Genomic DNA, 14,324 nt, shown 5'->3' with positions numbered 1-14,324 from the left:
GTGGATTATTTCTTTTAAAATTTGAATTTATTTATTATAAGTCTATAGGTCAGAAAAGATTGGGGTGTGACAGAGGTATTTGGGAAGGTATTATATATTTTCTCATTTTGAAGAGGTATCTTTACATCTCCATCAATGGAGAGTTAAAATCATATAACCATCATATTTGCTTTCTTTTCATAAAAAATCATTCTCCAAGGGGAATGTATTTGAGAAGGTATTTCACTTTATGTTTTTTAATGCATTTTGTACTATTATTTTATTTTTTTTAAATGATATATTTTTTTATATACTCCCTCCGTCCACGAAAATTCGTCCCGGTTTGACCGGGCACGGGTTTTAAGAAATGTAATGGAAAGTGAGTTGAAAAAGTTAGTGGATTGTGGTTCCTACTTTTAAAGTATTAGTTTTATAATAAAATGTGAGTAAGAATGAGTTAGTGGAATATGAGGTGGTCCACTACCAAAAATGGTAAAAGTAAAATGAGACAAATTTTGGGGGACGGACGGAAATGGAAAATTAGGACAAATTTTCGTGGACGGAGGTAGTACTTTTTTTCTTTGGAATGTAGTATTACTTTTTGAAAGGGTATATTTCATTTTTTAAGAAGGTAAATAAATGATATACCTCTTTCATTTACCTTTTTTTTTTTTTGGAGAGGCTCTTAGTTCTAAATAAATTCCAAACTTGCTTTTTAGTATATCAATGCTGAACGATTTTATGTTCTGGAAAGGTCCATTTTTCTTATCTTCTCACTCTATCAATTTCTAATCTTTTCATATTATCAATTTTGGAATCAGTCTTTGTAGGTGAACCTCTCATAAGGTTTTGATTTAATTGAAGAAAAAAACAAACTCGATCAAACACTCTGTATGAATAATATTTCCATTCTCATTAACAAAAAGTGGTTGAGTAATTATTAATCGGAAAGTTTAGGTTATCAAAAATAAAAATATATCATTTTATCTGGGATAAATTAAAAAGGAAAGTTTATCATCTTAGTTGAAACTGAGGAAGTATAAAATATAGAAAAGACGACAGTGAAACTTTTTGTATCTATATGTGTTACTAATACTCCTTCCGTCCCCTAAAAATATTTTTTTATAAAAATAACACGAGTTTTAAAGCAAAATTAGTAAAGTAAGAGAAATATAGAAAGAAAATTGTATTAAGAAAATGAGTTTCACCTTATTAGATAGAAAGATACTATCTCCGTCTCACATTAATTATCACATTTTGCCATTTTGATTTGTCCTACAATAAAATTCACATTTCACTTTTACCATAAATAATAACTAGATCCTACATTCCATCAACCAATTATATTCACATTTTATTATAAATTAATATATATAAGTGGGACTCATAATTCAATAATTTATTTAGTCTTTTTTTTTTTTACATTTCTTAAAATTCGCGCGCGTGAGCATGTGACACTTAATTAGTTAATTTGGGTCGTGGTATTTTCTTAGATCGAAAGTTTCTATTTAAAGAAGATGTACCTAAATTCAAAAATGGATTTAGTTGGATTTGAATATCCATTTTTTTGCTTATCCTAATATATGGGCCAAGAAAAGATGACGGGTTGTATCTAAAACCCGCTTAAAACCCTCCCTCCCTCCCTCTCCGCGCAGATTGACACAGTGGTTGAAGGAACGAAATGATGTTAAAACGGGGAAAACCTTCCGTCTTAAGTATCGCTGAGAAATGCAAGGTTTATTATCTAATCCATCTTTTGATTTTGAGCCTGTTATTCATGTATTACTTTTTTGGCAGAATGTATTGGCTTCCAATTGGCAGGGTAAGCTCAATACCATCAAAGCCGATTCAAATGATAGGTAATTCTACCAATTTCACAACTAAAACATACTACCTCCGTCCTTGAAAAATAGAAATTTTTTAAACGACGCGGTTTTTAATGCACAATTTGTAAAATTAGAGAGAAGAATTGGTAAAATAAGAGAGAGAGAGGAAGAAAAATGGTGGAAATAGAGTTAGTGGTTGTGAGGTCCACTTTCTAAAATAGAAAGTTTAGAAAGTTTCTATTTTTATGGGACAGGGGTAGTATAATTCCCTGTTTTTTTGGTGTTCTGATGCTTATTTTTTGTGGTACTTAGCAAGGAGGAGATCTACAGTTCAAGAGTGAAGTATGTTGTGCAGAAAGGAAGGCCCTATATTTGGGTACCTGAGAAGGAGTTGCATAATGTGGTAACATTTCTTCTCTGAGTGTGTTGGTGTTGTTACTCATGGTTCATAGCTAACTTTCCTTAGATATGATAATTCATTGTGCAAGTAGATTGTTATTCTGTACTATAATGTTACATTTCCTCTCTCATATATGATACTTGGACACTAACATCTTATTGGAACGCATTACATTCCTTACTTGAAATTGACTATCTCTGAATTTTATGCTACTTGGAACAGCTAAAAATTATTTGAGACAGCTAGATGCAAGCATTTTTGGTCTAAAACATCTGTGTCCATTTTACAGTTAGCATGTTTTCACTGAATAGTTTTAGATGTATAGAATGTAGAGTTAGTCTACCTCTAAAACCAAGTATATGTAGCACAGTGATCAAGATGCGGGACACTTCTAGAATATGTCCTAGAAGAGAACTGGACCACACAGTTAACTACCTAAGTTTAAAGAGAACAATGTACATTTGTGCAAGGTAATTGTCACTGTTCCACTGTTCCTATAAATGGGAAATTTAGGTGGACTGTTGTAATATTGCAAAAGGAGGACAGTCGGCAAGTTTGGGATGACATTAAAGACTGTTCTGGAAGGGTTAACTAGGTATTACCTAGTTTTCTTTTCTCCCATGGTAACACAGCTGCCAGATTCAATTACTTGAAATATTTGCCCGATAATTACTATCTGAAATTTACTTCCATGGTGAGATTGTACCATCAAAGCTTGTCAGTTTAATACAAAGTAGCTTGTCGTTCTATCTTGATATTCTAAATTTTGTGTAAGCGATTGATAGATTACACATGATTTGCCAATGATAGAATATTTGTAAATTGTTGCTGCAGTGTCATTGTAGAGTATACAGGTTTTATAAGTGATATTTTGACATGGAAACTGATCTTCTAGTGTATATGAAGTTTCTTATGATAGCAATAAGTGGCCAAGTCAGTTGCTCTGTTGGTGGCCTGTCATTCTCATCAGTGTTTTCTCTTACAGAATACTATTATTGATGAACGTGGCTCTTTTGCTGTGAGCAGCCCCATTCCAGGGCCACTTGCAAGTATACTGAAATCAGTTAAAAAGGTGTGAATTTGCTAACTTTTAGTATAAGTTTCACATGAAATTTTTTTCTTTATTCTCCTTCAACTGTATGCTCGGCATTTGTAATCTGTTTGGTTAACCCATCTGCTATAATGCTATTCAATCTGCTGCTAAAACCAAGAAAATGGTCTTATGCCTGGAATGTTAACTTGTTCTCAAGTCTTTCTGTATACTATGTTTGGTATAAGTTTGCCTTCTTGCAGTTGCAAAGCAAAGCCTGCGCTCCAAAAAATCCTAAGATATTTATTGCTTTATTTCATGCAGCTACCAGCCCGGGTTGCGCTAATTGGTGATGCTATCCTCCTTGAAGATGAAAAGGTGTAAAGAAATTCAGTATCGCAATTTAATGCTTTTCACTGGATTTTCTTCGTGATGTTGAAATCTAAAGTTGTTTTACTATTGACTTTTACACTGGATTTTACTGCCTTATTCATCAGCCACTGTGAGTTGTCTGTAAGAATAAGTGCTATTTCTTGCAACAGCCTTTTTACAATATATGTCATCTGATAATGGTTAGGTTTTGTCCATCAGAATATTCATTTTATGGCTTGGCGGTTCGAGTATGACCAATATACTTGTGTGTAAAAATAAAATTTTTGCTAGGCTGATAGACAAAATCATATTTATATAATCTGAATTCTGTTACAGTGCTACGTCATACATACACAGTGTTCTTACTTGGTAAAATCAAGTTTCCATCCGTGATATTTACAGTGCATTTAATGTCCTGCAATAATGCTTCTGCCCTCTAATTTGAGTATTCTTCTGTAGTATATGGTCACCAAAATGACTGGCTCTTGAAAGGAAGGTGTATCCTTATTTTCTCTCTTAATATGTTACAGGCTAAGTTAGCAGCTGAAAGCCTTAAGGAAACCCTGTTAGCAGACCAGAAGGCTGTCGAGGAAATAAACTATTCAGTTTCTGGAATATTAAACTCATCCCATCTTGGTTCTACTTCCCGAGTTGCAAACCTTCAGGAATTACTCCAAGGCGATGCACAATACAATCTGTATAAATTCAAGGTAAGGTAAGAATCTCCAGAACTTCCTTGTAGCTTCTTTTCTAGAACGGCAATGTGTGGATTTAATAACGCTGCAACATATTGGCTCAAGCTTAAGAAGACGGAAGTTAGTAGGACATTTTTGAATGATGGCGTTCTATGTTGGTGGACATGGAACAATTTGTGATTGCTGAGAGCTGTGTCATTAAGACTGTATCTGTCTTATTATCATACGAATCAGCACTTCTGAATGTACATATGCTTTTAGTTGATGCCCTTTCAATGATGCAGGTCGTGTACGTATATTGACACCAATGCGATAGTTCATAAAGTAAATCCTAAAGATGTTGAAAATTCGAAGGCAGATCGTTTAGGTAAGACACATTCTATGGAGATGTTTGGTGTGCTTATCTTATTTCATTTATGAGCTCATAGTACTATTTTTTTATGATCTACGTTGTGTGGCTTTAGCATCGTACATCTTTGTTGTCCAGCTCAATTTTCAATGAGCCTAATTGATGGAATCAATCGAAGTGAAACAAGGCGTCGAGCTCTTATTCTTTTCTGCATCACTTTCCTAAATGAAAACGCAAAGGTAAGACTTCAATTGCCTACTTTGGATAATGATGATGTATCGTAATTATTCCCACCTACTGTGGGGCAGGATGACTGAGCATCGATCCATGAGATTATATCTTTAATGATAGATACATCTAGAATTTCGGATGTTCATGTGAAGCACTATCAGTAACTTGATGGCTACTAAGCTAGAAAGTTACAACTATATGTTTTCTATATATGGAATCATGGAAGTAATATATAAACAAATCTCTGTTATAAATATGCTGACTTTTGATTTTTGATTTTTCATGAAGGACGCGTTTATTCTATCAGTAGATATGAAGGGCTTTGATGTGCTTGCCAAAGTTCTTGGTTCAGTCAAGGGTGACGGGTCTCGTGAATATCAGTGGAAGGAATTGAGATTTGGATTCAAAGACGAGGCATCTGATGCTGAGACATTCTGCCAACGGCTGCTGGAAATGGAAGAGGAAGCCCTGAAGAAAATCTCAAGTGTCACTGGTATATGAGCATACAAGCATGTGGATGCTAATATAATTGATCTGAAATGAAAGTAGAAGTAAAGAGGAGTGATGATTTTGCTCATTTCATCACCCAGTATTGAACCCAATTCTAAAGATGGGAACCTATGAGTTTCTTGGCGGTTGAGACGTGTATATTTGTATTACTGTTGAATTTGCACCAGTTATTTTCCTTGCACTTTGCAGGCAGCATTATGGAATTTATTATATTCCCACAGTTGTTGCCAGATCTTTATCGCTCCAATTATGGAATATGCGCATTTAGCATGTTGAAAGAACCGGGCCTCAACCATTTGTGCGTTGAACTGGCTGTATCGGTGTTTGCTGGCAGTCGGATTTTGAGTTCTGCACTGGCTGCCGTGACACAGAGCAAAGAAGAATATCGCGATAAGCAGCGCCATAACTACATCTTTCTACGAGAAAATTGTACAGGTTTCATGTTTCTATTTTCCTATCCTCTCACACGTTTGACTCACTCGAGTCTCTTTTTCAATCCAATATATATGTGGGTTAGGAGTATTTTTTAACTAAATTTGAATAAAAATGTGTAAGATTGTCTCTTAAATAAAATATTGTAAATTCAAACATTTCTTTCGAGTACTCAATGTTAGTTGGTTTTATCACGATTGACATTATGGTCTAATTAGTGATGGATTGAAGACAAATACGATGTTAAAATTGGTCCACATAATAATATGATTTGAAACAAAACACTGAATATTTTATATGCAGAGCAACAAATTAAGATATTTTAGATATAGATGAATTTTACTTGTAAAACCAAAAATTTACAGAGAGAGTAATGATGGGACATGAATGTTTGAAATGAAAAGATGGAAGTAAATGTCCAAAAAAAGTGAGGACGGAATGATTATTGAGGTTATGCGCTTTACTTTCTATTAGCACGAGACTGTGTTTCATGTGTACTATGCTTTTGTTCTTTTTGGAAAGGCCAAAAATATCACATTATAGTAGTCGCTCAAGTAAAGCTATGATCCAAATCGTTAGACACTAAAATCTATAAAATTAACCACTAACGGGGTATAGCGTAGTTGGTAGCACGAAGTAACGCTGACATTGAGATGGTGGATTCAAACCCTGCCATCCGCTGGGAGACTGTCGGTTTTAATCCGCAAATTCGGTTGAGCAGAATTTGTCGGATTCCACCAAATGTGAATTCAGTACACCTGTAGTCAAACCAAAAATCCATAAAATTTAACGAGGTGTAAGATAGCACGAGGTAACTTCTTTCATTTACCTACCCTTACACTTGGAATAATTTATCATATACCATCTACCATGATAATACTTCATTCATTTTCAAACAATAGTCCCCTTTACATTTTGCTCCCGTCATATAAAAATAGTTTATTGAAAGATATTTTTTTCTCTTAGACACATCACATTCTTCCATTAACAACCGTTTTAACTTTCTCTCTCTTGTACTTTACAGATTCTTTATTAAATTTGTAAATCCCTATTTTTAGGTGGCGGGGCCCAAAGGGAAAGTCAATAATTAAGGGGGTATTTGCTTGTAAATTTCTAAACTTTTGTCGACTTCTACTTTTTACATACCAACTTTATAATATGACTATAAATTACTCCTGCTAAACTATTAGTTTGTTCGGTTTATGCAATCAATCAAAATTTATACTGCAATATGGCTTAATAAATCCTAAAGAAACCAATGAATTTATTTTATTTAATACTCCCTCTGTTCAATTAAAAATGAGATATTTTCCTTTTTGAATTGTCTCATTAAAAATAAAACATTTCCTAAAATGAAAACATCTATGTCCCTACTTTTTTTATCTCTCTTACTTTATTTTTCTCTTCATTAACTCACAAAACAACTACATAAAAACTCGTGCCGATTCTCAAATGTTGCATATTTAATGGAACGGAAGGAGTACTATATGTGATGTTTCACTATCTAAGACATGACAGTGTTTTGGTAGACGTTCGATAGTGCTGCATAAAGTAGTGATGTTAGCGATAAAATCTTAACTAGTTAAACTTTAAAACAAATTAAATACTCCATTGCTGGCAAAATCTGAATAAATTAATAATTTAATAAGTTATAGACAAGTTTTAAAATTGATATACAAAACTAGCATTATTTGACAAAGATTTAAGAATTTGGCAAATATTACTTGTGGTGAGAAAAAAATGAAAAATCGAATATCCGAACCGATCCAAATTGAAATTTTGAATTTTGATTCGGTTCTTTTCAGTTCGGTTTGGTTTTTAAAATACAAAATTTCGGTTTTCGACGGACGAAAAAAAACCGAAAAACCGAATTATATTTTAAATATAATGTTATATATATTTATTCTATTCCCTCCGTCCCATTCAAGATGACCACCTTTCCTTTTTTGTTTATCCCAATCAAGATGGTCACTTCCAATTTTGGAATTAATCTACTCGCTCTCCTCTTTCCTCATTAAAATATTCAACTACTGTTTTTCTCTCTACTGTATTCCACCTAACAACACTTCCTAAAATCCCGTGCCACTCAAGAATGTAGCCATCTTGAGTGAGACGGATGAAGTATTAATTTAATATATAATATAATATATATTCTTTTAATAAATATTAATTTTATTTTATATATAATATATATTAATTTTATATTATATATAAATATTTATATTCTATTAGTATATATAAATAAAATATTATCCATATATATATATATATATTAATATATACTCCATATTTTTTTAGTTTTTCGATTTATTTGAAAATTTCGATTTTTTCGGTTTTGTTATGTTTTTGAAGTTTGGTTTTCGATTTTTTGATTTTTGGGGCTTAGTTCGGTTTGTGTTTTGAACTAAATTTGGTTTTGGTTCGGTTTGGGCAAAAAATCGAACCGAAACACGAATGCTCACCCCTAAATATTACATTCCTCCAAAAACCCCAGATAATGTTGTAAATGACATGAGTTTTAATGCGCATTGGTAAAGTAAAAGAGAGAAAGATAAATAGTGGTGGAAGTAGTGTTAGTGGATCGCATGTCCACATTTATAATGATGTATATGGTTAGTATTTGTTTAAAACTTTCCATATTTAGAATTGATTGTTTAAAACTTTCCATATTTAGAATTGATCTAATTTTGTGGACGGTCTAAAATAGTAAAATTTGTCTATTTTTTGTGGACGGAGGTAATACCCATCCTCCGTCCCTAAAAAATATGAACTGTTTCCTTTTTAATTTGGAAATTCAACTACGCCACTAATAATGTGGACCCTAGTCTCCACTAACACTACTTTTACTATCCCTTTTCTACATCGTTTCTACTTTATCAATTATGCATTAAAACTCGTATCCAACCAAATGTTCCTACTTTTGAGAGATGGGGTGAGTACACATAATAGAACTAATTGCAATTGTTAAAGCTCTTCTCATTAACTCAAAGCATAACAAAATTTGCATCCGCTAAAAAAATAAAGGTAATTATTTTACTATTCCCTCTGTCCACCATTTAAAGAGTCTTTTTTACATTACACGAGTATTAAATTATTTGACTATATGAAGAAAAGTATAGGGAGAAAATGAATGGAATATAGGATTTGCATAATAAAAGTATAATAAATTAAATTAAATAGTTCTATAAATCGTGGACAAACTAAATGGCAAAACGACTCTAAGGGTGTCTCCGGTGGCGCCCCTCCCACTAGGACCTCCACTAGCCCTTTCCACAAAAATTGTCTGCTACGTCAGCACTAGCCCTTCCCACTGCACTAGCCCCTCCCACTAGGACTTCCACTAGCCCTTCCCACAATTATTCAATTTACGGACTAAAAATTTACGGAATTATTAATACGTCGAAACGAAATACGGGAAAATTCGAAAACTTCATTAAAAAAATTACATTAAAAAAAAATTACATAATTTAAAAAAATTACATAATTTAAAAAAAAAACATAGTTTAAAAATAAAATTACATAATACCCTCGGCTCTCAGTGTGTTTCCTCCGCTCGTGGTGGGGGAGTTTCTATTGTACTCCATTCTAGTAGAAATGAAATTTGTAGATTTAGAGAGAGAAACTTGTCAACACAAGTGGTGTGAATGAAATGGAGTTGGAGGAGCCCTATTTATAGAGTTTATTAAAAAAAATAAGAAAATTTTAAAAATGTAGGACGTCCGACCTTCGCGACAGTGGCGGACGTCCGGTCGGACGTCGACGCGAGGGGCGAGCCCATGGCAGGGGCACTCGGGATGGGCGTGGGCGGACGTCCCACTCACTACGGCGGACGTCCGGTCGGACGTCGCCGACGGACGAACGGGACGGCCACCGGTGGAGACACCCTAAATAGTGGACAGAAGGAATACTCTCTTGTCCCTTGCTAAGTGAAACATATTTCTTTTTGGATGTCTCAAGTTAATTGAGTCATTTCTTTTTTTTATATTCTCTCTCTTACTTATTTATCTCTACTTTATTATTTCTTATTTTATTCTCCTCCACTTAACTAATAAAATTATTTTTTCTTAAATTTCGTGTCGAAAAGAAATACTAGCACAGTCGAACATTAAAAGAAAAAAAATTGTGTTCAAATCCAAACAGGCGAGAAATCAAGAGAAAAAACTCATAGCAATAATTAATATACATGGTGGATAACAAATGAAGCACTACACTACACTAGCTATGTGAATGTGATGAAGAAAAACAATAACCATCATTATCATCTTCTTTCAAATTTTCATCAACAACCAGCGTAATAAACTGGGCATCTTCTTCACCACTCTCTCTCCTCTGCACCAGCTTCTCCTCCGCATCTCTCAAGAACTCAAACACCGGTGGAGGGCTCGCTCGCCGCCGGTTGAACTCCACATCCCCCTCTCTCTCCCACTCCCAAACGACGGCGTTAGCGACGGAGTGATGTAAGGCGGCGAAGCAATAGGTGTCAGAAACGGAGTCTCCAAAATCTGCAGCAAATTGTTGTAAAAAATCCCATCTTCGGACTCCAAATCCTCCATGGTTTCCTCCGTGATAGTAAAGAGAAATCTTGGGAAATCGGCCGTGTTTGCCTCTGCAAAAGGGTTCTTGGTGGGGGAGAGTGTGGATCTGATTGAGGAAGAAGAGCACAAGTGGAGAATGTATTTTTGGTGGGATTTGGATATCTTGGGGGATGCTTGTCTTCTTCTTCTTCTTCTTCCAGCCGAGAAGATAGCTCTGCAACTTGAGCAAGAAGATAGCTCTCTCTCTCTCTCTGAGCATATCATTTACACTCGCATGCAGCTAATCATCGATCGTGGAATGGAACATATAGGGCCAGCTGATCACGTCCCCTTGGCTCGACTCACTTATCCCTCACCCGTACAAGACACATAATAGGCTCGGGATAGGCTTCTAAGCGCATTCGACATATAAGATCCATTTGGGATCAATCCTTACCGGTTTTAATCCTATTATTTTCTATTTAAGTTGGCCCCCTACCTGAGTTAGAAAAATTAAAGTCAGAGCCATTACCGGATTTCATTACCTAGTCTAACTCTATCCGGATAGCAATAATCACATAAATATAGACAATAAGCAACAAAATCATTCAAAACATGTTTAGGATGTCATATCCACGAACAGATTTAACTCACTAAGAACAATCCTAGAGTCTAACTACCATGTAGAATGGAACTATGAGAAAATACATTGATTGAGCTCCTAATCTTCAATCTCCTCAAAAAAAATGGCTCAGAGTCTTAATCTTCTACCCAAATTTGTGCTCCAGTCGCATCCAATTGATTTGGGCATGCACCCCAAGACTATTTATATCTCTGGGCAGTGGCGGATCCAGGGGGGCAGGAGGGGGCGGTCGCCCCTCCCCCGGCAGCTGTCAGGGTTGAATTTTACTTAGGTTTGGCTGGAAAAAGCCATGGTCGCCCCCTCCGTTGAAAAAAATTGAGAGAAAAGAAGACTCGTTAACTGGGTGGCAGTGGAGAATTGTCCAATATCTGAAGGAAGATGAGTTGGGATGATACAGTTATTGGAATACGAAAATAAAGGAGTTATTGCCAGAATTGGGGTCTGCAGGGGCGGAGGGAAGAAGAGAAGAAGATGACATGTGATTGGGCTGCATAGTTGGGCCTAATATTAATTGGGCAAATTTTAAGAAATTAGTGGACTTATTATTTATTAGGCTTATTACTCCACTTCTCAGGAGAGTTATTTCTTAAAAATAATTACTAGACGTATTACTATGGGTATTACTATGGGCATATATTAAATAGTAATATTAGTTTGATTATATTTTTAAAGCATCAATAGAGTTTATTTTTAAATTATAAGCTATACTTTTGTATAATATTATAAACTAGTTCCATCATCTAGTTGAATTTTCAAAAGAAAATTTTAGCGATTATATAGTCCATAATTAATTTTTGAAACGAACCATAAATATTTGGAACAAAAGCTAAGACACTTAATGTGTATGACTAAAAGTTTTTTTGAGCAAAATGTATGGAACCAATTTAGGACTCTAGTCTATTGGATTTATCAAATATAGTAAGAAAATATGATGATTATTATGAGTGAAGTTGTCGTTTACATGTATGAGAAGACGGCAAACGAAGTATAAGAGAACACATTTCCGCCCCCTCCGAAAAACATTTCTGGATCCGCCACTGTCTCTGGGCCAGCCTGGGACTTAAAATGGCTTAATTCAGCACGATGACGGTGGGTCGCCGGGTTTGCAAATGGCCCGAACCTGGCAAGTCAGCGAAATTGAACTTGTATTGGTCTGCGTAGTCTTCGTAAAAAGGTCGTAATTTTCAATTCATGATTCCGATTGAGGCGTGTGAGGTATCCACACGAAACTCTTTCGATAATGAAGACAATGGTTATGCTTTGAGATCATTTCGAAATAAACGTTTTTGACAAATTATTGTTTACATTCATCTTCTTTCTTTCTGAACTATACTTACTCATTTCTTGTACTCCTCTTCTTCAAACTCTAGCCATTTTGCTTAACAATACATCAAAATGAGTTTGTAATTTACCTTAACAAGGATATTATAACAATTTTAGACAATACTACAATTTGATTCCTATCAGAAATGTTTTCTTTTCACGTGGCGATTCTTGACCATGGTGACCAAGTACTTATTGACCATGGAGATCCACTCACAAATGTAGGCAAGGAATAAAATGGACTGAAATCCTAGGAAGCTCTTTGACATATCTATTAGCAATAAACTAACCTTGCATTGTGAATCCACTCCCGCCGAACCCCCTTATGCACATTGCTTTAGATATAATGACTATAACAATGAAAAACATATATGAACCGATAAGCTGCAGCAACAAGCACGCACATTGCTTTAGATATAGTGACTATAACAATGAAAAAAATATATGAACCGATAAGCTGCAGCAACAAGCACGCAAACCTAGACTTTATTAGGTAACGAGAATTTTGAATCTATGAAATTTATGATACTTCATTGATAAGCTTGGATTTTGGATGAGTTTAGATATAGAAATTGATTGATACTTGTATATTTGGCCGTTGAAAAGGGCTTTAATATATTATATTTTCTATAATTTGATATTTTGATCGTTTTGTGAAATTGTGTAGAAAAATGGTCCAAAATAGATGGAGAATGGAGTAAAGAAAGGAACGAGAAGTGTTTGGGTAGAAATCAGAACTAGAACGTGAAGATGCATGTCTCTGCGACTCGCCTACTTGCCGGTTGGCGACTCGCCGAAAACTACCATTTTTCCAGAAGCGTTCTGGTGACTCTCCGACTTGCAAGTCGAAGACTCGCCAGAAAGTACCCATGCTCCTGTACAGTCTCGGTGACTCGCCGAGACAAGTCCGAGTAGGATTCGACCTCATGCCATAAATGGGGACCAAACACAACTCCAAACACATTCATTCACACCCAAAACACATTCATTCACGCCCAAAACACCCAAATTCTGTCCTAGAACACTTGGAAGACATCCGGAAGAATATAATCAGTGATTCGAATACTTCCATCTGTCCAGATAGTGAACAATTATAATTCAAGGTACTCAAGTGCTAATTAGTCCCTGTGGATACGATACGCTAGCTTGCTTAGTACTACGATAGCTCGCGGAATATTGCTTGCATAAATTTAGGCGAGTTAGTAATCTTGTAAAACAAGTGCTGAAATCTGGATATATGCACACAATTTTCCAACATATAACGGTGCTTTGGGCTATTTGGGCATCCACAATGGGGTGGACTATAGCCCACCCTATGCCCCGCCCTATGCACCGCCACATCAGCATTTTATCCTCCACCCCTTCCACCTACAATGGGGCGGACTATAACCCGTCCTAAGCCCCGCCCTAAGTATTTTACTTCTATTTTGTGTTTATATATTTTATGCAAATACATCAAGCAAAATAAATAAATAAAAACATCACAATTAAGGCAAATCCTACATTTACTTAATTCAAAAAAAGTTACAAAATTAGAAATTAAAAAAAATTGCACTACATGTAAAAAAAGAGAGGCTAGTCTAGAGTAGTCCCAACTTGCGACTGAGGCCATCGATCATCCGCTGGAGGCCTTGGATTTGAGCCGGGTTGGTCGCCTGCATCAGGGTGTTGTGCGCGTCCAACAACGTCCTATAGTTGGAGGAGGCCACCAACTCCATGTAGGCATGTGCGGCAGCCAAAGTCGCACTCAGGGTCGGGCTCGGGGGCGAGTCATGCCCCGCGGCGGCAGAGGATGTCGCCTTGCCCTTGCCCTTGGCAACCTTAATGCCCGGGGGATGCCGGGAGGACATCGGTGTGCCGAAACTTTCATCTTCAAACACCAGATGGTTGAGGTCCATTGGAGATGTGCCGCTTTCGCTGTTGTATAATTACCAAAGGTGCGCTTCGACGCCCTCTTCTTCGCTGCCGTCGATTCGCGCAGCATACCTCCAACGAACTTCTGCTTCTCCTTCAAGAGCGC

The 14,324-nt window shown here is 35.8% G+C and overlaps 1 protein-coding gene across 4 annotated transcripts; it reads left to right on the top strand.

Annotated features, from left to right (window-relative positions):
• The first annotated feature begins 1,567 nt into the window (after positions 1–1,567).
• Positions 1,568–5,943, top strand: LOC125186834 (uncharacterized). 4 transcript variants are annotated; one of them, XM_048083295.2, is made up of 10 exons: positions 1,568–1,714; positions 1,777–1,838; positions 2,118–2,208; positions 3,191–3,277; positions 3,560–3,613; positions 4,138–4,322; positions 4,587–4,669; positions 4,790–4,890; positions 5,171–5,375; positions 5,582–5,943. In XM_048083295.2, exons 1-10 carry the CDS (start codon positions 1,661–1,663, stop codon positions 5,920–5,922), a joined length of 1,263 nt encoding a protein of 420 aa, XP_047939252.1. In that variant the 5' UTR covers positions 1,568–1,660; the 3' UTR covers positions 5,923–5,943. The 4 variants fall into 4 exon arrangements, with proteins under 4 accessions (XP_047939252.1, XP_047939253.1, XP_047939254.1 ...); XM_048083296.2 differs by having other exon boundaries at positions 5,624–5,941; XM_048083297.2 differs by having other exon boundaries at positions 5,614–5,870.
• Positions 5,944–14,324: the final 8,381 nt, after the last annotated feature.

This window comes from Salvia hispanica, chromosome 5, assembly GCF_029641045.1.
Source record: "Salvia hispanica isolate PSC_SH4W2 chromosome 5, Shi_PSC_v1, whole genome shotgun sequence".
In the NCBI taxonomy this organism is placed as follows: domain Eukaryota; kingdom Viridiplantae; phylum Streptophyta; class Magnoliopsida; order Lamiales; family Lamiaceae; genus Salvia; species Salvia hispanica.
The sequence above is the reverse complement of the archived record's forward strand: the minus strand, read 5'-3'. Positions and strand labels throughout refer to the sequence as shown.